The sequence below is a fragment of the Hemibagrus wyckioides genome, linkage group LG16 (genome assembly GCF_019097595.1).
Source record: "Hemibagrus wyckioides isolate EC202008001 linkage group LG16, SWU_Hwy_1.0, whole genome shotgun sequence".
Lineage (NCBI taxonomy): Eukaryota > Metazoa > Chordata > Actinopteri > Siluriformes > Bagridae > Hemibagrus > Hemibagrus wyckioides.
In genome coordinates, this window is record NC_080725.1 from 23890068 (window position 1) to 23911140 (window position 21073).

A 21073-nucleotide genomic window follows, 5' to 3' on the forward strand; every position below is an offset into this window, starting at 1 on the left:
TGAGAAACCACAAAGAAGTGGTCAGATGGTGAATTCAAATCACTGTTAGGAGTGCAAATGAACCTAATAGTCACTGAGAAAGTAAGACAAGAACTAACTCAGAAATATGAGATCCATCCAAACAAGACCTGGTCTGTAGATGAGTGTAAAAAGGTACTAGGAGCATGTATTTGCAAGAAAAATGTAAAAGGCATTATCTGCTGCCACAGAGAATTTGGTTTAGCGTTAGCTACACAACAGTCTCAGCGTAACTCAGAGCTAGAGGAACAGAACAAAGAGCTCCATGCTAGAGTATCCTCTTTGACAAGAAATTGAACTGCAACAAAGCTTCAGAAAAAACTGATGTGGAAGAAGTTACTCAGTCTGATAATGTTTATCCTGACTTGCAAGCATTCTTTGAAACAAATGTAGACATTCAATCAGTAACTGATGTGCCTATAAATGCAGTGAAGGTATGTGGCGCTAGGAGGAGATCTCAGGGAATTGAGGGAAATTGAATTGAAAGTGTTCGTCCCAACTCTTCTGTTGTCCAAGTAGAAACTGTTGCCAAAGCACTAGGACCTAGAGATATAGAGAGACTATCCCAAAGCTTACCCTCAGCACGCAACAAATTTTTCTGAATTTAGAAGAGCATTGATCAGCAAAATGCGTCTCTACAACATGTCGTTAGCAGAAGTCACACAGCTGATGTCACAAATTCTAACAGAATCTGAATTCAACAGTTTTGAATCTGCTGTTACTTCTGAACTACAACATGCCAGTAAAGGCGATTTGCGAGAAGCTGTTTTGAAAATTTTAAAGAATATCATGGGACCCAAGATAGACTGGTCCAGAATCACTAACTGTGTGCAAAGGAAAGAAGAAACTGTGAATGAATTCACTGAAAGGTTTTGTCAGTCAGCTGTAGCTTACAGTGGAATAGTTGATGATCCTGAAAGTGTGCTAGATGACAAGGGACCCCTAGTCCGCATCTGGTCAGATGGCCTTGTGGCCAAGTACAGAAAAGCATTGCCATTCCTAGATCTAACTTGGTCTAACAGGACACTCAGAAGTAACCTAGACAGGTTAGCCACATGGGAAAGAGATGCTGATGTTAAGGCAAAAGTGAGTAGCAGCAGCTACAACAAACCAAGACAATAGATGGCCTAAAAGAGAAGGCAAATGTAACTACTGTGGAAAATTGGGAGAAAGCGTGTAGGAAGAAGTTGCAAGATAGTAGAAGAAATACTATGCATAATTCTGCTTCTTCTCAGCCCGCCTACAACCCTGAAGTAGTTCCGCCATTGTCTACCGAAACTTTAGGACAGCTAGCTCAGGCTCTTCTAAGAGCACAACAAGAACAGGAAAAAAACAAATTGTTGGGGCTGTGAGTAGCTACCTTTCCCCTGTAATCCATCACAATGACAAAAGAATCTTTGTGAAAGGTAGCATACAAGAGAAAGAGATTGACTTTTTGCTTGATACAGGTGCAGAAATTACAGTAATTCCTATAAAATTGGCTAAAGATTTAAACATCCCGTACAAGAAAACTAAACATTGTTTAACTGGTGTAATAGGTGAAGATTCTGTTTTTTATGAAACCCCGCCCATTGAGGTACAATTAGGCCCAAAAACTCTGAATACAAAATTGCTATGTGCTCCATTAAATACAGGTGCAATTCTGGGCATGGATCTACTGAGACAAGTACATCTAACATTAGACATGTCTTCAGAATCTGCTAGCATAAAAATTTCCTCAGCACAAGTTTCTACCAATAATGCAACCACTCCCGAGTATGCTTTCTTACAGAATCATCCAGTTTGTGCTAAAGACAAGGATGATTGCGGGCTTTTGACAGGTGTAGAACCAGTCAAATTGACAGGAACTCCACCTCCTGTTACCAAACAATATCCGAACAGTAAGGAAGCTATACAGGGAGTCAAACCTATTGTAGAAAAATTGCTTAAGCAAGGAGTGCTAGTTAAAACCAACAGTCCCTGTAACTCACCCATATGGCCCATCAAGAAAGCCAATGGGACATGGAGACTCACCATAGACTACAGAGTTGCCAATAAACATGTTGATAAAATCACCCCCCTAGTAGCAGATCCATCTACAATTTGTAATGGTTTACCATTAGATTGTAAGGTTTTTTCAGTAATCGATATGTCTAATGGATTCTTTTCTGTACCCTTGCACTCTGACAGCCAAGCATGGTTAGCTTTCACAGCTTTGACTATGAGCAATACCAGTGGACACGGTTGCCACAGGGATTTCAAAATTCTCCGACCATATACCATCAGGCTGTCAGACGTGATTTGTGTGACCCAGAATGTCCAGTCAACCAGTCCATTATGATTCAATATGTTGATGATATTTTGATTGCCTCAACAGATCATGAGGTACATCAAACTGAATTGGCAGCATTGTTAGACTATTTGCATAAAAAAGGACACAAATGCAGCTTTCACAAAGCTCAAATTGCTAAAAACCAAGTCACGTTTCTGGGTCAAACAATTGGTACAGGATGTAGATCCATTACACAGGATGACTTGTTTAAAGGCCAGATTAAAGATTCTGATACTGTTTGTATGGAAGAAATCCATATCAAAGCTTTCAGTGCTTTGAAGAGAGCACTATGTCAAGCACCAGCATTAGGAATTGCACAATCTGATAGGCCCTTTGTGCTTTATGTTCATGAACGCTTTATGACTGCATGTCTAATGCAAGATCATGGGGGCAGTTTACGCCCAATTCATTACTATTCTGGTAAACTTGACATAGTCGCTCAAGGTATGGGCCCATGTCTTAGAGCCGTGCAGGCAGTTCATCTAGCGCTACAGGCTTCATCAGGAACGGTGTTAGGACAGACTGTAAATGTAAGATGCCCTCATGCAGTGTCCGCATTAATGAATCAAGCAAAAGTCACTTCTGTCACCTCCTCTCGTTGGGGTAATTGGTTAACGACCCTCACAGCCCTGAACATTGTTTTACAGCGTGCGTCAGTCACAAACCCATCCTCATGTATGATGTCTGCAATGACTGAAGTTGTGTTAGAGGATGAAGGAGAAATGACTCACGACTGTGTTACGCTTACATACGCACCTACGAGTGAAGTAGCAGAAACTCCCATAGAGAATGCAGAATTGGAGTTGTTTGTTGATGGTTCAGCTCAAGTCATTGAAGGCAACAAACGAGCAGGTTATGCAGTAACTTCCATCACTGAAGTGGTAGCTTCAGGTCGTCTTCCAGATCATTTTTCAGCTCAAGCTGCAGAACTAGTAGCCTTAACTAGAGCATGCACACTAGCTTCAGCATCGGTTGCAAATATCTACACTGATTCCAGGTATGCTTTTGGGGTAATTCATGATTTTCGTATAATTTGGCAAAGTAGACAGTTTCTAACTTCTGCTGGATCCCCCATTAAGCATGCTGGATTAGTGAAAGATCTAATGTTTGCCATGAAACTTCCAAAGAAATTAGCTGTGATCAAAGTGAAAGCACATCTCACAACTAATACTATGGAAGCTAAAGGTAATGCTCTTGCTGATGTAGCTGCTAAACAGGCTTGCTCCTATGCAACTGTACAAGTGTGTTCAGGTAGTACAGCACAGAAGATAATTCTGCCTCCTGAATCAATCATTGATCTGTACAAATTGATCTGCTTCGATATGAAACATGGACATGGTTAGACAAGGGAGCCACAGTGGATTCATCTGGCTGCTGGACCAAAAGGGGAAAGTATGTTGCTCCCGAATCAATGTTGCCATATTTAGCTCAACAAATCCACAATTTGGGTCACAGTGGTCCAGCAACGATGAATCACAGGTTCTCAAATCAATGGTGGAATCCAAAATTCAGAAATGTAGCCATCAAAACAGTCAAGAGATGCGTTACATGTCAGAAAAATAATGATGTGTCAGCAGCAACTACAGCAGCAACACATACCCCAGCTCCACCAGGACCATTTCGTCACCTGCAAGTTGATTACATATCGTTGCCTCCTTGTAAAGGAAAAACTGACGTTTTGGTAGTAATAGACAAATTCTCAAGATGGATAGAAGCTTATCCAACAGGGCGTGCTACAGCTGCCCATACTGCTAAATGTCTTGTCACTGATTTCATTCCCAGATGGGGATTACGAGATTATATTGACTCAGATCAAGGAACACACTTCACAGGACAGGTAGACAAGGAAGTGTCTAGAATGTTGAAGATTAAAGTGGAAGCATCAGGACAGGTGGAACGAGCAAACAGAACAATCAAAACCAGGCTAAGCAAAATGTATCAGGAAGGAGTACCATGGGTCGAAGCTCTGCCAGCGGTACTGTGTAGTATGAGAGCATCACCTAATAGATCAGTGGGACTGAGCCCTCATGTGATTATTACTGGACGCCCAATGCAGATGCCAGGTGTGATTGATCTTAGAAATGCTGACGTACACATTGCCTCAGATGCCCTGATCACTTACTGTGAAAACCTCACAAAGGCAGTACAAAGTGCCAGAGAGAGAGTTGAGTCATGTTGGCAGACTCCACCAGAAGGTGGACACACAATCATCCCTGGTCAGTGGGTCATGATAAAGTCATTTAGAAACAAGCCATTAGAGCCTAAGTGGCATGGACCACATCAAGTGATGTGATGTTGATAACAGCAGCTGCAGTGTAGTGTCAGGGAAGGAAAACCTGGACTCATGTGTCACACTGTAAAGTTGTTCCCCCACCTACAGGGATTGGATAGGACACACAGATCAGTGAGGAGCCCAGGGAAGAACTGAAAGCAACAGGCTTTGGGGGCCAACCCTGTGGTGAAGACTCCCTCATAGGCCTTCCCCATCCACTAGTCCATCCTTACCTCACTGTTCTTTAGGTGTCATGGGAATTAAGGAATAGGGAGAGAAGGAACAACAATAGCAGACTCATATTGAATAGAGGATACAATCCTAGTGTTTATAGTTTTTTTTTTTTTTACAACAGATACTTTTGTTTTCTTTCTTACTCTGTGCAGATACCACTTGATGGCTGTTCCGAGACCCATAAGCACAGACCTCCTCACCTGCGGATGAAGCCACGACTTCTAAAAAGACAACTAGACCCACTGCTGAACCAACTGTCACAGAAGATTAAAAAAATACACAATGCAGAGAATCACATATGAGAACTTCAGTCATCCAGCAACATGATCTTTCAACAAAATTACACCAGATGACTGAAGATAATTCTTCATGGTTCAGAAACCTGTTAGGGAAACCCTGGCTATGGATCAAAGAAATAGCAATTCTGTTGTTGTTTTTCCTACTGGTGTACTATCTATGCGTCCACAGTATCAAGTGTTTCATTCAACAAATAACCCACACCCATCAAGAGGAAATGACAGCTCCAACCAGAAAAGACTATTACCTGTAAGAACTTCACAGACTCTAGCTACATATTTGTTTATATGTCAGGATGCCATTCGTAACCACAGTCAACAACAGAACAAGTGCTATGTGCCTGTAATGATCACAAGTTACAAGAATGAAGTGTTTAAATTTGTATTTTGTGAGAGTTATTAGAACTCTCAAAGGGGGAACTGTTGGATTACAAATTTATAAAATGTTAAATCTAGGTTCCAACGTAATAGTATATAAACTAAAAAGTTATGTACATTGGGTTTTACATTTTAAGGTAAAGATGATGACATTCTAAGAAGATCAAGTCTGGCAGCCCAGGTGTCTGAGACATTAACCTTTTGTCTGTATGTACTTCCTGACAACTGGGCAGGGTCCCAGGTTAAATGGGAATGCTAATCTCAAGGTCAGGCTGTGCCTTTGTCTCTATGATAATGTGAAGGTCTGGGTGATACGGTCAGGCTGATTGGATTAGCACCTATGCATTTGAACAACACTGTTATGCTGATGAGCTCAGGGCTGGGGAAATTTCGTTACCGGGCTGATTCCTGTACTGCAGATGCATGCTTTGTTTAGATTGTCTTCACCTCTATGTATCCCTCCACCTGGAAAAGTACAAATTCTACAGTGCTGAAACTATAGTCAGACTTGGATGACTACAGTGACACAGTTCTCAATAAAGAGTAACTTCTGCTTGAAAGAGGCAACGTCTGCCCAATGTCTCCTGGTCTTTGCTTCGACAAGGAAAAAGTTTCCAACAATGTAATCTGAGGAATGACTTACCAGTCAGATGGTGTGCAGTGTCCTGGAGATGTTGTCCAAGAGGACTGCTGCTCCAGCTCTGCTTGGGTGCAGGCCATCATAATGGTAGAGCCTAGGACGCTCCCAGAAAACATTCCAATTATCAACAAATGGTATATTCTGTTCATGACACCAAGACTGTAACCATTCATTGAATGCAAATAGCCTACTGAACCTTTCAATTCCTCGCTAGAGTGTGGGAAGTGGTCCTGACACAATGATCCTCATCGGGGGCGATGTGGTGCGAACCTTCTCCACCAGGTTACTGAAGTCCTTCTTCAGGATCTCCGTCTGCCTCAGCCTGATGTCGTTCGTGCCAGCATGGAGGACCACAGCTCCGATGTTCTTGGTGAGGATCGTGGGTACCTGTGCAGCGTACACGACATGAGCACCAGGAAAGCAACGAGTGTGCACCTTACCTTTAGCTGCAGTAGCACAGACGTGCCGGACGATGGAGTCTCCGATGATCACCGCGTTGCGCGCCATCTCACGAAGGGGAGTGAAGCGGTTGCGGGTCGAGATCTCGAAGATGGGTGGCAGTGGGGGGGAGAGGTCCTCGGCCGGGCCAAGGCGTGTGTTCCGCTGCTGCTGCATCCAGGCTCCGTGGTACCCTGGTGCCAGAGTGAACAAAACCTGGGCGGGCTGCCTCCTAGCTGCACTGGGCCTGGGCAGAGAAACACGCGGTGTTGAGGTTGTGGGAGTGACCATATCACGCCGCAGATTTACCTGGGACAGGTGAGCGTCAGCCCGGGATGATTCCAGCGTGGCTCTCCGCTGTCGCAGCCGGGCTAGCTTCACCTGAAGGTTGTGGATCTGCTTCTCCACGGTCTCCAGCTCCACATCTACCGAGGATTCGAAGGAATCCTCACCTGCACTCAAAGGCAAACCCACAACTGACATAATGTTAAAATGAAGTAGAATAACAGAGATAATTGGTGAAATATGTAAAATATAAACAGACTCGAGATAGCTGGGCTAGTGGGTTAGCGTGCTAGTAGCCGGGCTAACGGGTTAGCGTGCTAGTGGGCTAACCAGCTGTAAGCGGGTGTTCAGAGAAACAAATAAAACTAGTGATTTAAAAACCGTTTGGAATGAGAATGTTATGTGACACTATCAGCTAATGAAGATATTATAAAAAGTTATGATCTAGGATAGAAATCTAGAAAACTTAGCAAAATTGTAGGTCAGCATGATGGAGCTCAGAAAAACTCACTGTATGCCATACAGTGCCATACAGTGAGTCTGTATGGCATGACTAGGTATTCATAGTGTCCCCGTGTTGTGTGGAAATCTGTGTTCCATTCGTCCCCCTCCTTGATTCGAACGAGGTTATAGGCGCTCCGTAAATCCAACTTGGTGAATATCGTGGCCCCTCGAAGTTGTTCTAGAGCCACGGGCACCAGAGGGAGAGGATAGGGGTACTGGACGTTGATCTTGATCAGACCTCTGTAATCAATGCAAGGGCGGAGGCCACCGTCCTTCTCCGCAAAAAAGAAGCCGGCAGCAGCAGGTGAAGTAGAGGGGCGAATGAACCCCGAGGCTAGCGCTTCTTCGATATACTCATCCATAGCTTGATTCTCTGGCAGAGATAGAGGGTAAACATGGCTTTAAGGTGGCATGGCATTGGGTAATAGCTCTATGGCACAGTTCCAAGGGCGGTGAGGTGGAAGATGTGAGGCCTTTTCTTTACTGAACACTTTGTGTAGATCCTCGTACTCTTTGGGCAGCTTAACAGTGTAATTGGATTCGGGGCTTTCAACAGACGTGGTGAGGCATGGACGAGGCGCGTGAAGAGACCAGTGTGTCAGTTCCCCCTCTCTCCAGGGAATGCACGGTTCATGCTGTTTAAGCCAGGGCAGACCCAAGACTACAGGATTAGAAGGTGAGGAAATGACAAAAAAACTTCGCATCAAACAATGTGAGCGTGGGGTATTTATGTCCGCGTGAAACAAGCAGCATGTCACATGACTAATTAGTATTCTGGGGAAGGCTCACGTTAATGCTGGGATGTTACATAGTGTTAGTGGGTCAAGATTTTTCTATAATAAATAAAAGAAATACAATAGAGAGTGTAAGTGTTAGAGGGTTAACATTTTATTTTTTTTTAATAAATAAAAATTAATTACCTGCACATGCGCATCTACAGCATGGCTAACTGCAAGATAATGGTGTTCACAAAATATATTTTTAAAAAATATGTAGTTTTAAAGCGCATGTTGTAAAATCTTAGAAAATGACAAACTAGCACAGTGTTTTAGAGATGGGGATAGAGTATTTTCTAGTGCCAAATTTGACCAGTAGTTTCTTTTCTTTCTTTTTTTTTTAAGTTTATGCTAAGCAAAACTAAACATACAGGCTATACTCTTAGAAAAATATGTGCTTTTATGATTTATGAGATCAGTAGTATAAGTGTATATTACTGAATTTGTTTATTTCATATTGCAGAGCAACTAGATGTACAGAGAGAGAGAGAGAGAGAGAGAGAGAGAGAGAGAGAGAGTGAAAGCCTTGATAATCCATGTGACTATTTTGCCCATCCTCAATCTAAGGATTTTGATTTATTTACTTATAGTGCTAATTACTTAGTTTACCCTTATTGGTCTGTTCTTATGCCATTGAGTGAACAGTGTTATTTGTTACACTGTCATAGCATTTGTTAAGTTTGTGTTTCTGATACTTTTGATATACTGTTCTTGATCATAGGAAATACAATGTTTTTTGTAAATATTTTATTATATCTTTTCATGTGACAACACTGAAGAAATGCCCCTCTGCTCCAATGTACAGTAGTGAGTGTCCAGCCTGTATAACAGTGTAAATTTACTGTCCCCTCAAAATAACTCAACACACAGACATTAATGTCTAAACCGTTGGCAACAAAAGTGACTCCACCCCTAAGTGGAAATGTCCAAATTGGGCCCAATTAGCCATTTCCCCTCCCCTGTGTCATGTGACTCGTTAGTGTTACAAGGTCTCAGGTGTGAATGGGGAGCAGGTGTGTTAAATTTGGTGTTATCGCTCTCACACCCTCTCATACTGGTCACTGGAAGTTCAACATGGCACCTCATGGCAAAGAACTCTCTGAGGATCTGAAAAAAAGAATAGTTGCTCTACATAAAGATGGCCTAGGCTATAAGAAGATTGCCAAGACCCTGAAACTGAGCTGCAGCACGGTGGGCAAGACGGTTTTACAGGTATACAGTGGTTTTACAGGACAGGTTCTACTCAGAACAGGCCTCACCATGGTCCACCAAAGAAGTTGAGTGTACATGCTCAGTGTCATATCCGGAGGTCGTCTTTGGGAAATAGACGTATGAGTGCTGCCAGCATTGCTGCAGAGGTTGAAGGGGTGGGGGGTCAGCCGGTCAGTTCTCAGACCATACGCCACACGCTGCATCAAATTGGTCTGCATGGCTGTCGTCCCAGAAGGAAGCCTCTACTAAAGATGATGCACAAGAAAGACCACATACAGTTTGCTGAAGACAAGCAGACTAAGGACATGGAATACTGGAACCATGTCCTATGGTCCGATGAGAACAAGATAAACTTATTTGGTTCAGATGGTTCAAGTGTGTGTGGCGGCAACCAGGTGAGGAGTACAAAGACAAGTGTGTCTTCCCTACGGTCAAGCATGGTGGTGGGAGTGTCATGGTCTGGGTCTGCATGAGTGCTGCCGGCACTGGGGAGCTACAGTTCACTGAGGGAACCATGAATGCCAACATGTACTGTGACATACTGAAGCAGAGCATGATCCCCTCCCTTCTGAGACTGGGCCACAGGGCAGTATTCCAACATGATAATGACCCCAAACACACCTCCAAGACCACCACTGCCTTGCTAAAGAAGCTGAGGGTAAAGGTGATGGACTGGCCAAGCATGTTTCCAGACCTAAACCGTATTGAGCATCTATGAGGAATCCTCAAACAGAAGGTGGGGGAGCGCAAGGTCTCTAACATCCACCAGCTCTGTGATGTCATCATGGAGGAGTGGAAGAGGACTCCAGTGGCAACCTGTGAAGCTCTGGTGAACTCAAGAGGGTTAAGGCAGTGCTAGAAAATAATGGTGGCCACACAAAATATTGACACTTTGGGCCCAATTTGGACATTTCCAATTAGGGGTGGAGTCACTTTTGTTGCCAACGGTTTAGACATTAATGTCTGTGTGTTGAGTTATTTTGAGGGGACAGTAAATTTACACTGTTATACAGGCTGGACACTCACTACTGTACATTGGAGCAGAGGGGCATTTCTTCAGTGTTGTCACATGAAAAGATATAATAAAATATTTATAAAAATGTCAGGGGTGTACTCACGTAACTCAATTTGCTCGTATATCAAATCAAATTTCTCCATTAAAATGAATTGAAATGCTATTAATCTCTTCCAGCCCCCCAAAAACAACACCAATTTTTTTTATGTTTGTAAATAAGAAAAATGTACTTTATAAATAACAAATAATGTTACAAAAAAAAAAATACATAATAAAAGAGAATGTAAAGAAATAAACTGGTTTCATTAAGTGTATTTACCCTGAAGATCAGATGAAGATGCTGGCGGAGGGGGAGGAGATTGGTGGAGGAGGGTGGTGGAGTTTTTCATTTCGTGTTCTATCGCTTAACCTAACTTACTCACTACACACTTAATGCTACAATTAATTAAATTTAACTTACACACTATGCTACACTTTATCGCTAAACTTAATTGCTACTTTTTTAAAAAAAAAAATTTCACTTCACATAATCATCTTCTTCACTGACTTCTGCCTTTTTCTCCACACTTTCCTCGCTTTCACTTGCAGGGTGTTTCAATAAAAACCTGTCCAAGGAGGTTTGTTTCTTCCTCCCTTTCAAAGTGTTTGGAAAATGAGTGATGAGTGATGAAGTGTCGTTACACAGCGCCAATGCACGACCTGGAGAGATAACCACGTGAACTGACCACTCGCTGGGCTACCTAGTGACGGGTGGAGTAAGCTCGCTCGCTCGTAACTCAGATCTCGGCTCGTCTCTTAAAGCAAAAAATCGACCGAGCGATGGCTCGTATCTTGAAAAACTCGTAAGTGGATTCACTCATAAGTCAAGGTTTCACTGTACTGTATATTTCAACATTTGAATGTGTGTCTGTGTAAAAGTGTATGCCAATTTTATATTCGTCTGCGGTGTGGTAGTACAGATGGTGTATTCCTGGTGAGTTTTGTGTGATATCAGAAAGAATCAAGGGGAAGGTGTGGTGAGACCAGCCATGCTGTATGGTTTAGAGACAGTGTCACTGAGGAAAAGACAGGAGTCAGAGCTGGAGGTAGCAGAGCTGAAGTTGAGCTTTTCCTTGGGAGGGACACGGTTGGACAGGAATAGGAACGAGTACATCAGAGGGACAGCTCATGTTTGATGTTTGGGGGACAAACTTAGGGAGGACAGATTAAGATGGTTTGGACATGTCCAGAGGAGGGAGAGTGAGTATATTGGTAGGAGAATGTTGGACATGGAGCTGCCAGTCCGGAGGCAAAGAGGAAGGCCAAAGAGGAGGTATATGGATGTAATAAATGAGGATATGAAGCTAGTGGGTGTAAGTGTTGAGGATGCAGAAGATAGGGATAGGTGGAGAGAGATGATTCGCTGTGGAGACCCCTGAAGGGAAAAGCCCTAAGAAGAAGATGATGATGCGCACCATCTGACTGGTAAGTCATTCCTCAGATTATATCTATAATAGCTACTGTTCAATTCACCAGACTAATACAAGTTCACACATAGCTCGTCCTATAGAAACTGTGTCTGTTCCCCGATTAGTGAGATTAAAAGATAAATTCGTTAATAACTCTCGAAATAATCTAATCACAATTAATCCTAAAAAAGACCAAATAGGTAAAGAAAAACAATTTCTTAAGTTTGGGCTTCTGAACATTAGATCTCTTGCACCGAAAACACTTATTATTAATGAAATGATCTCAGATTATAGTTTCGACACACTCTGTCTTACTGAAACCTGGCTTAGACCAAATGAATACATTGGTCTGAATGAGTCTACTCCGTCAGGATATTCATATAAGCATGAGCCCCGTCAGACAGGTCGTGGTGGTGGTGTCGCAACCATCTATAATAATTCTCTTACCATTACTCAGAAAACAGGACCCAGGTTTAACTCATTTGAAGTGCTTGTCCTTAATGGTGCACTCTCAGACAGGCATAAAACATCCCTCCTATATCTCGCTCTGGCCACCGTGTACAGACCCCCGGGACCCTACGGTGATTTTCTTAATGAGTTTTCACATTTACTCTCAGATCTTTTGATCAGTTTTGACAAAGTGATAATCATAGGAGACTTTAACATTCATGTAGATGATGCTAATGATGCTTCAGGACTTGCATTTATAGATTTACTAAATTCCTTTGGGGTTAAACAAAACATTAATAGACCAACCCATTGTTTTAATCATACACTAGACTTAGTTATATCACATGGGACTGATGTTACTGATATAACTGTTCTACCTCAAAGTGATGACATCACAGACCATCACCTCTTAGTGTACACTCTACCTGTAGAACATATTAGACACGTCTCTCCACGTTATAAACTTGGTAGAACTATAACTCCGACCACTAAAGACAGATTTACAAACAATCTGCCAGATCTGTCTCAACTTCTTACTAGACCCCGAAATGCAGATGCACTAGATGAAGTAACCAACAGCATAAGCAATATTTTCACCAGCACACTAGACACTGTTGCCCCCATCTGACTAAAAAAGGTCAGAGATAAAACACTGCACCATGGTACAATAGTCATACTCACACCCTCAAGAGAGCAACCCGTGACCTCGAGCCAAAGTGGAGAAAAACCAAATTAGAAGTTTTTAGAATTGAGTATAAAGACAGTCTGTCCAGCTATAGACAGGCTCTAAAAGCTGCTAGGGCTGAGCATCTGAGCAAACTGATAGAAATAAACCAGAACAATCCCAGATTCTTATTCAGTACAGTGGCTAAACTAACAAAGCATCAGATTTCTGGAGAGAGTATTTCAGCACAGTTTAGTAGTGAGGACTTTATGAATTTCTTCACTAAAAAAATTGATAGTATCAGGAACAAAATATTGGATATTCAACCACTGACAGCATCCGGTGATCCAGACCAGCCTATAGCTCCACACTTAAAGCTACAATGCTTTACCAGCATAAGGCAGGAAGAGCTAGTTAAACTTACCACCACGGCTAAACCAACAACGTGTTTGTTGGATCCAATTCCAACTAGATTGCTGAAAGAAGTGATACATGCAGCTGGAGAGCCTCTTCTTAATATTATTAACTCTTCGTTATTTTTTAGGTCATGTCCCAAAATCTCTTAAGTTAGCGGTTATTAAGCCTCTTCTTAAGAAACCGAAACTGGACCCTGATGAAATATCAAATTACAGACCGATTTCAAACCTTCTGTTTATATCTAAAATATTAGAAAAGGTGTCAGCTCAATTATGCTCCTTCCTACAGGAAAACAATATCCTTGAAGAATTTCAGTCAGGTTTTAGGCCCCATCATAGTACAGAAACTGCACTAGTTAAAATCACTAATGACTTGATTTTAGCTTCGGACCAAGGCTGCATCTCCATTTTAGTCCTGCTTGATCTTAGTGCTGCATTCCACACTATAGATCATAATATTCTCATAGATCTCTTACAAAAATCACACAGGTATGCAGGGACAGGCATTAAAATGGTTTAGATCCTACCGGTCTGATCCATACCACTTTGTAGATTTAAATGGAGAACTGTCCAGTGTAGTGCCAGTGAAATATGGGGTCCCACAAGGGTCAGTTTTAGGACCTCTGCTTTTCTCAGTATACATACTTCCATTGGGTGACATCATTAGAAGGCATGGGATTAGTTTCCATTGTTATGCTGATGATACCCAGTTATATATCTCATCAAAACCAGATGAAATATCTAATTTGTCTAGATTAACTGAGTGTGTTAAAGATATTAGAGATTGGATGACCGATAATTTCCTATTATTAAATTCTGACAAGACAGAGATATTACTTATTGGCCCAAAAACTAGTACACAGAAGCTCTCGCAATTCAGCTTGCATCTAGAAGGATGTACTGTTACCACTAGCTCAACAGTGAAAGACCTGGGTGTAATATTAGACAGCAACTTATCCTTTGAAAATCATATTTCCAATATCACAAAAACAGCCTTCTTCCATCTTAGAAATATTTCCAAGCATAGGAACATTTTATCTGTATCTGATGCAGAAAAACTAGTTCATGCATTCCTGACCTCCAGACTGGTCTACTGTAATAAACAACATCTTCAATAAACAAGCTACAGTTAGTCCAGAATGCAGCCGCCAGGGTTCTTACCAGATCAAGAAAATATGATCATATAACCCCAATATTATCATCCCTGCACTGGCTACCTGTGAAGTTTAGAATTGACTATAAATTAGCTCTACTCACGTACAAGGCTCTAATTGGTTTAGCTCCCACCTATCTCTCCAGTCTCCTAACAAGTTACAATCCACCACGCTCTTAAGATCACAAAATTCCGGACTTCTGGTAGTTCCCAGAATATCAAAGTCCACAAAAGGGAGTATAGTGTTTTCGTATTTAGCTCCTAAACTTTGGAATAGTCTTCCTGACAGTGTTCGGGGCTCAGACACAGTCTCCCAGTTTAAATGTAGACTAAAGACTTATCTCTTCAGCCTGGCATACATCTAACACATCCCATAACCTTGTACTCCAGTACATCTGATTAAATGCACATTCAGCTAGTACTGCTAATATTATGAACAGCAGCTACGCTAATGCTGTTCCATTGTTTCCCTTCTTCTACCCATCCCGAGGCATACAGAGACTGTGCCGGCTCCAGTGGCATCCGGAGATGGACCAGCTCCAGCCAGGCTCTGCTTGTGAGGATTGGGGTATTCAAGCAGCGCTGTGGACAACAACCTCCTTATTGATTTACATAACACTATACACATGCTGTATCTACATCACACAATTGTCACCCAAATGAGGATGGGTTCCCTTTTGAGTCTGGTTCCTCTCAAGGTTTCTTCCTCTTACCATCTAAGGGAGTTTTTCCTTGCCACAGTCGCCTCAGTCACCTCAGGCTTGCTCACTTGGGATAACATCTAGGACTGTCTGTCTGTCTGTCTGTTCATGTTTGTTGTTTTCTTACGTGGTTTCTCATGTAAAGCTGCTTTGAGACAATGCTCTTTGTTAAAAGCGCTATACAAATAAAATTGAATTGAATTGAATTGAATGATTCCTGGTGAGTTTTTGAGGATTCATTTAGGCCTTTTTATTAATTTATAAATGGTGTGGTACTTTTTGCATCAACGAATAGGGTTAGCCTACAAGATTAGCAGTCAGGTGGATTACTTGAATAGGGCGGTGGTGATGGCAGCAGCAAAGGTGGCCTGGGATGGAGTCAAATTCCCGGCCATCATTGCTTCCATGTATTCTCTGCTGTTCAGAGATAATTGAGGCTTAAGGGTTAAGTTTTTTTGGGGAACTTTAGCCATTAGCCTTTAAGATTCAGATTTAAGCTGTAGCCACCTGTAGTGTATATGTGAGTGGATATTTTATTTATTTGATTTATTTTACTTGTTTATTTTCTTTATGTTTATTGTCTTTCTGCTAAGAGCTCTCCAAGGCTAACATATTTAATACTGTGTTTTCTTTGTAAGACACAGTTGGGAATAAAAAGATCCCCACATGAAACTATTTCTTGTGTGATTGTCCCTTTATCTTAAACATACCAAGGTAAGGCCACATTAATCTTCATACCTGCTTTGTGGACCTGGAGCTTCTTTCTTCCTCCTCTTCATCTCCCTCTCCTGGTCCGTTTCTTCTTCTCCTTTTCACTGCTGCTGTTCCTCAGCAGCTCCTTTAGCATCACCCTCAGCTTTAACTTCAACAATGTCACAGTCTGAAACAATACCATTATTGATCATCATCATTGCTCATCATCATTTTTAATCATTAATTATACTTTTTATCAATAAAGGATGAATTTAGTGTTTTAATGGGTTGTATGCGAGACTAAAAGACTTTAAAAGCTTTAAAAGGTTACTGCTTTAAAGGTGGTTAAGTGATCTTTGTACGAGTTACTACAAGTTATTTACTCTTTCAGTTGTTCGTGGAGGAAACTTCCCCTCAGTTCCTGAGCCTCAGCTTCAGCTTTCTCCATCATGCTCTGGCTGGTGTTTTCACCTGAAATAAATGCATTTCATATTAAAATAAGTCTAGAATTGGACTTTTTCCACCTTAACGTGTTAAAAAGCAGTAAATGAGTAATATACACTATATTGCCAAAAGTATTCTCTCACCTGCCTTGACTCGCATATGAACTTAAGTGACATCCCATTCCTAATCCATAGGGTTCAATATGACGTCGGTCCACCCTTTGCAGCTATAACAGCTTCAACTCTTCTGGGAAGGCTGTCCACAAGGTTTAGGAGTGTGTTTATGGGAATTTTTGACCATTCTTCCAGAAGCGCATTTGTGAGGTCACACACTGATGTTGGATGAGAAGGCCTGGCTCTCAGTCTCCGCTCTAATTCATCCCAAAGGTGTTCTATCGGGTTGAGGTCAGGACTCTGTGCAGGCCAGTCAAGTTCCTCCGCACCAGACTCTGTCATCCATGTCTTTATGGACCTTGCTTTGGTCACTGGTGCACAGTCATGTTGGAAGAGGAAGGGGCCAGCTCCAAACTGTTCCCACAAAGTTGGGAGCATGGAATTGACAAGTACCGTTCTCCTGGCAACCGCCAAACCCAGACTCGTCCATCAGATTGCCAGATGGAGAAGCGCGATTCGTCACTCCAGAGAACGCGTCTCCACTGCTCTAGAGTCCAGTGGCGGCGTGCTTTACACCACTGCATCCGACGCTTTGCATTGCACTTGGTGATGTATGGCTTGGATGCAGCTGCTTGGCCATGGAAACCCATTCCATGAAGCTCTCTGCACACTGTTCTTGAGCTCATCTGAAGGCCACATGAAGTTTGGAGGTCTGTAGCGATTGACTCTGCAGAAAGTTGGCGACCTCTTCGCACTATGCGCCTCAGCATCCGCTGACCCCGCTCCGTCAGTTTACGTGGCCTACCACTTCGTGGCTGAGTTGCTGTCGTTCCCAAACACTTCCACGTTCTTATAATACAGCTGACAGTTGACTGTGGAATATTTAGGAGCGAGGAAATTTCACGACTGGATTTGTTGCACAGGTGGCATCCTATCACAGTTCCACGCTGGAATTCACTGAGCTCCTGAGAGCGACCCATTCTTTCACAAATGTTTGTAAAAACAGTCTGCATGCCTAGGTGCTTGATTTTATACACCTGTGGCCATGGAAGTGATTGGAACACCTGATTCTGATTATTTGGATGGGTGAGTGAATACTTTTGGCAATATAGTGTATATGGAGCACTAGGAAGTTTTAGAAATCAGTGTTCAACTTCTTCAGCGCCCGTGTTAGCATGAATAAATATAAATAGCACCAACTTTTCTCCTTTTCACTTCGCTTCTTTGTTCATTTTTCTTCATTTACTCACTCATTTTCTGGCTGGTGGTCATTTCAGTTGTGTTAATGAAGATATTCCTGAGTTTTATCTCTAGTTTTGTTAAAAATAAGCAGAAATGCTGCAGTTTTCTCCACCGTCCTTTGCTGAGATCCTCTCCGGTGTTTGTTTGTTTATTTGTTTATTTATTTATTTATTTATTCATTCATTCATTCTACTCTATGGCCTGCCTCCACAAGCCAGAGTTTCATATGTAGACATGTCAGTTGTGTAGTAGTGTATTTAATCATCTAATCTACACTCATTTCAGCTTTTTTCCATTTTATCAGCCACATATGGACTAAACCAATGTATAAAATCACTGCCCTCACATTTTCACTCCTTTCTCACATTCACAAGAATATACTGACGTAGTTCATCACATTATTTGGCTAAAGTGGGGAGACCTATGAATAAAGTTTTTTTAATGTGCTATAATGTCTGTGTGAATAACACAATGAAGAAAAAGAAAAGAAAAGACACTGAATGTGTGTGTTGTGTGTTTGAGCACTGTACTTTTCAGACGAATGTGTACAGCATATTTAAGTCCTATAAAAATAGAAAGTACAATCCATGTTTTCTTCAGAACTTAAACCAGGGGCTGTTAGAGAAAGTGGTGCTGGGAATTTCTCAGAGGATTTAATGGTGATGAATTTCCAGCTGAAGAGGGGAACCTTGATGTTTTGGCTAGTGTGGAAATGGTCACAGAAGAAGGAGATTTGTCCGAGACCATAGAGTTAAAATTCACATCCGTTTTGCTAAAACTCAAAAATGATTTTCATGTTCCTCATAATACCATTGATGAACTGATCACAGATTTGCAGTACATGATTATTTCTGCATCATTATCCTTATCAGCTCACATTATTCTTCATACCGTTCACTGTCATCATGCATCCTCTGTGTAAAGCGGACCTCAAAAGATGGTCCTTTAGCCACTGTTTTCAAGCACATGAAACATTACAGAGAGAATTCTGAGGTAATTGATCCTGTTGAAATAAATCTTCAGTCTGAAAATAAACAGATCTTTCCAATATATCCCCATCTTAAAATCATTACAACTGCTGCTCAGTCAGAAAGACATATTTAATAAAGTTGTTAATGGTCATTCAGGGCAACAAATCATAAATGAGGGATCTTATAGGTCTTTTAAAGATGGTCAGCACTTTAAAGATAATGAGATTCTCTCAGGGTCAGAGCTCAGACTCTCCTTCTGTATGTACATAGATGACTTTCAGCTGGTTATTAATACTCAGTATATATACTCAAAGTTGCGGTTAGTTTTAGAGTAATACTCAGTGTTGGGGTCAGTGTTTGAGTCGTACTCAGTGTTGGGGTCAGTTGTCAAGTCAAACTCAGTGTTGGGGTCAGTTTTCGAGTCAATATCAGTGTTTGGGTCAGTTTTCGAGTCATACTCAGAGTTGGGGTCAGTTTTCGAGTCAAACTAAGTGTTGGGGTCAGTATTCGAGTCATACTCAGTGTTGGGGTCAGTTGTCAAGTCAAACTCAGTATTGGGGTCAGTTTTCGAGTCATACTCAGTGTTGGGGTCAGTTGTCGATGTAGAAGCCCTGGGCATCAAAATATAAACAGAGAGTCTCCATACAGGTGTAAGTCATTTATTTTCGGCACGTCTTCGGTTCACGAGCCGTCAACTTCAACATGGACTATCATCACCGTGAAACTTAAATTAAAGAAATGAAAATACATATGTATATAAACAAACATAAATGATGAAAATGAACTTAACAAAGTGATAGCAAATAAGCTAGTTATAATCAGTAACTAGCATTTTATAATTAACAAATGTATGACCATACCTCGCTCCACTTTACCAAGGGCGCACACTTAACAACTTCATGAACTCTGTGATCTCCAACAATCCCGTGTTGCCATTCAAAAGTTACGAAATAAGATCCGTGCTACTGTTCATAACACATGCAGAGATAACACACACAATAACAACCAACAAAAAAACACATGCTGTGAACATGTGCCTTGCTGAATTTCATCTGGTGAATCTCATCATTAATACAGGTTCGTAAGCCCACGTGCAACCCCGTAACATGAATAGCAAGGGCTTTAAATCATTGTGGCCACTTACACTCCCACCAAATCATGTTATGATGAACAAACAACAGAGAATCAAGCATGATTTCTTATCTATAACACGTGGCTACTTGAAGAGTAGGTTGCCTATGTAAGAGGCAGATATCAACCTTGTAAAGCTGTTAGACTAACATGTCTGATGTAAGCGCACTTTAAACATACAACCACTTATTTACTTTCTACAAGAAGAACCAGCTTTTGGATTGGTCGTTCAATGATTGAGGGTCTGGAATGATGGTCGTCTTTCCCTGACATCTTACGCTCTGCAAATCATACTTTGACTCGATGGACTAACCCATCAGTTCCTTCCGTGGTTTCAACCACTCTTCCAAGACGCCACTCATTTCTTGGAAGTGAGTCTTCCTTAATGATTACTATGTCGTCCACTTTCAAGTTGCGCCGGGGTGTGTGCCATTTTTGTCTTAAGGAAACATTCATCAGGTACTCTTTCTTCCACCGACTCCAGAATTGTTCCACTAAGTATTGTACTCTCCACCATCTTTTTGCAGCATATATATCCTCCTTCACAAACTTTCCAGGGGGTGGTGAGATAACCTTGGATTTCATCAGGATGAGATGATTTGGAGTCAGGGGTTCCAGTGAAGTGGGTTCATTGATTACTCCGGCACGTAAGGGACGACTGTTTATGATGGCCATTGCTTCATAAAATAGTGTCCTGAGAGAGGCGTCATCTAGTCTTCCTTGGCACCGGGCAACTGTAACGTTCAACACGTTCCGAATAGATCGAATCTGACACTCCCAGATTCCGCCTGTATGGCTTGCAGAGGGAGTGTTGAAAATGAACTCACACTGCTTATCTGCCAGAAAGGTCTCCAATGCCTTTGTGTCACATTGTTTAAGGGCCTCTTTAAGCTCATTTTTGGCTCCCACAAAGTTTGAGCCCTGATCACAGCGGAGTTGGTTAACAGCTCCTCTAAGACTAATGAAGCACCTTAGAGCATTTATAAGAGTGTCTGTGGACATATCTCCAAGAATTTCAATATGGACCGCTCGAGAATACAAGCATGTGAAGATGAGTCCATATCTCTTATGTTCTTTGCGACCCTTCCTAATGATGAATGGGCCAAAGCAATCCATTCCACAAAATGTGAAAGGGGCTGAGGCTTCGCAACATTCTACGGGAAGTTCAGACATTCTTTGCTCCTCAACGGGTCTTCTGAGCTTCCGGAACTGCACGCATTTGTGGATCAGCTTGGCAACTGATTTGGTTCCACCGATAGTCCAAAATC

At 41.8% G+C, this 21073-nt stretch overlaps 1 protein-coding gene across 1 annotated transcript; it reads left to right on the forward strand.

Moving 5' to 3' along the window:
• The first annotated feature begins 697 nt into the window (after nt 1-697).
• On the forward strand, nt 698-15355 carry LOC131366626 (uncharacterized). The gene is made up of 2 exons (XM_058411243.1): nt 698-8052; nt 10968-15355. Exon 1 carries the CDS (start codon nt 2194-2196, stop codon nt 3670-3672), a length of 1479 nt encoding a protein of 492 aa, XP_058267226.1. The 5' UTR covers nt 698-2193; the 3' UTR covers nt 3673-8052; nt 10968-15355.
• The last annotated feature ends 5718 nt before the right edge of the window (nt 15356-21073 follow it).

Bases quoted from the DNA above. Each gene is read 5' to 3' on its own strand.
- LOC131366626 (XM_058411243.1), top strand. From the start codon at position 2,194: ATGGTTAGCTTTCACAGCTTTGACTATGAGCAATACCAGTGGACACGG.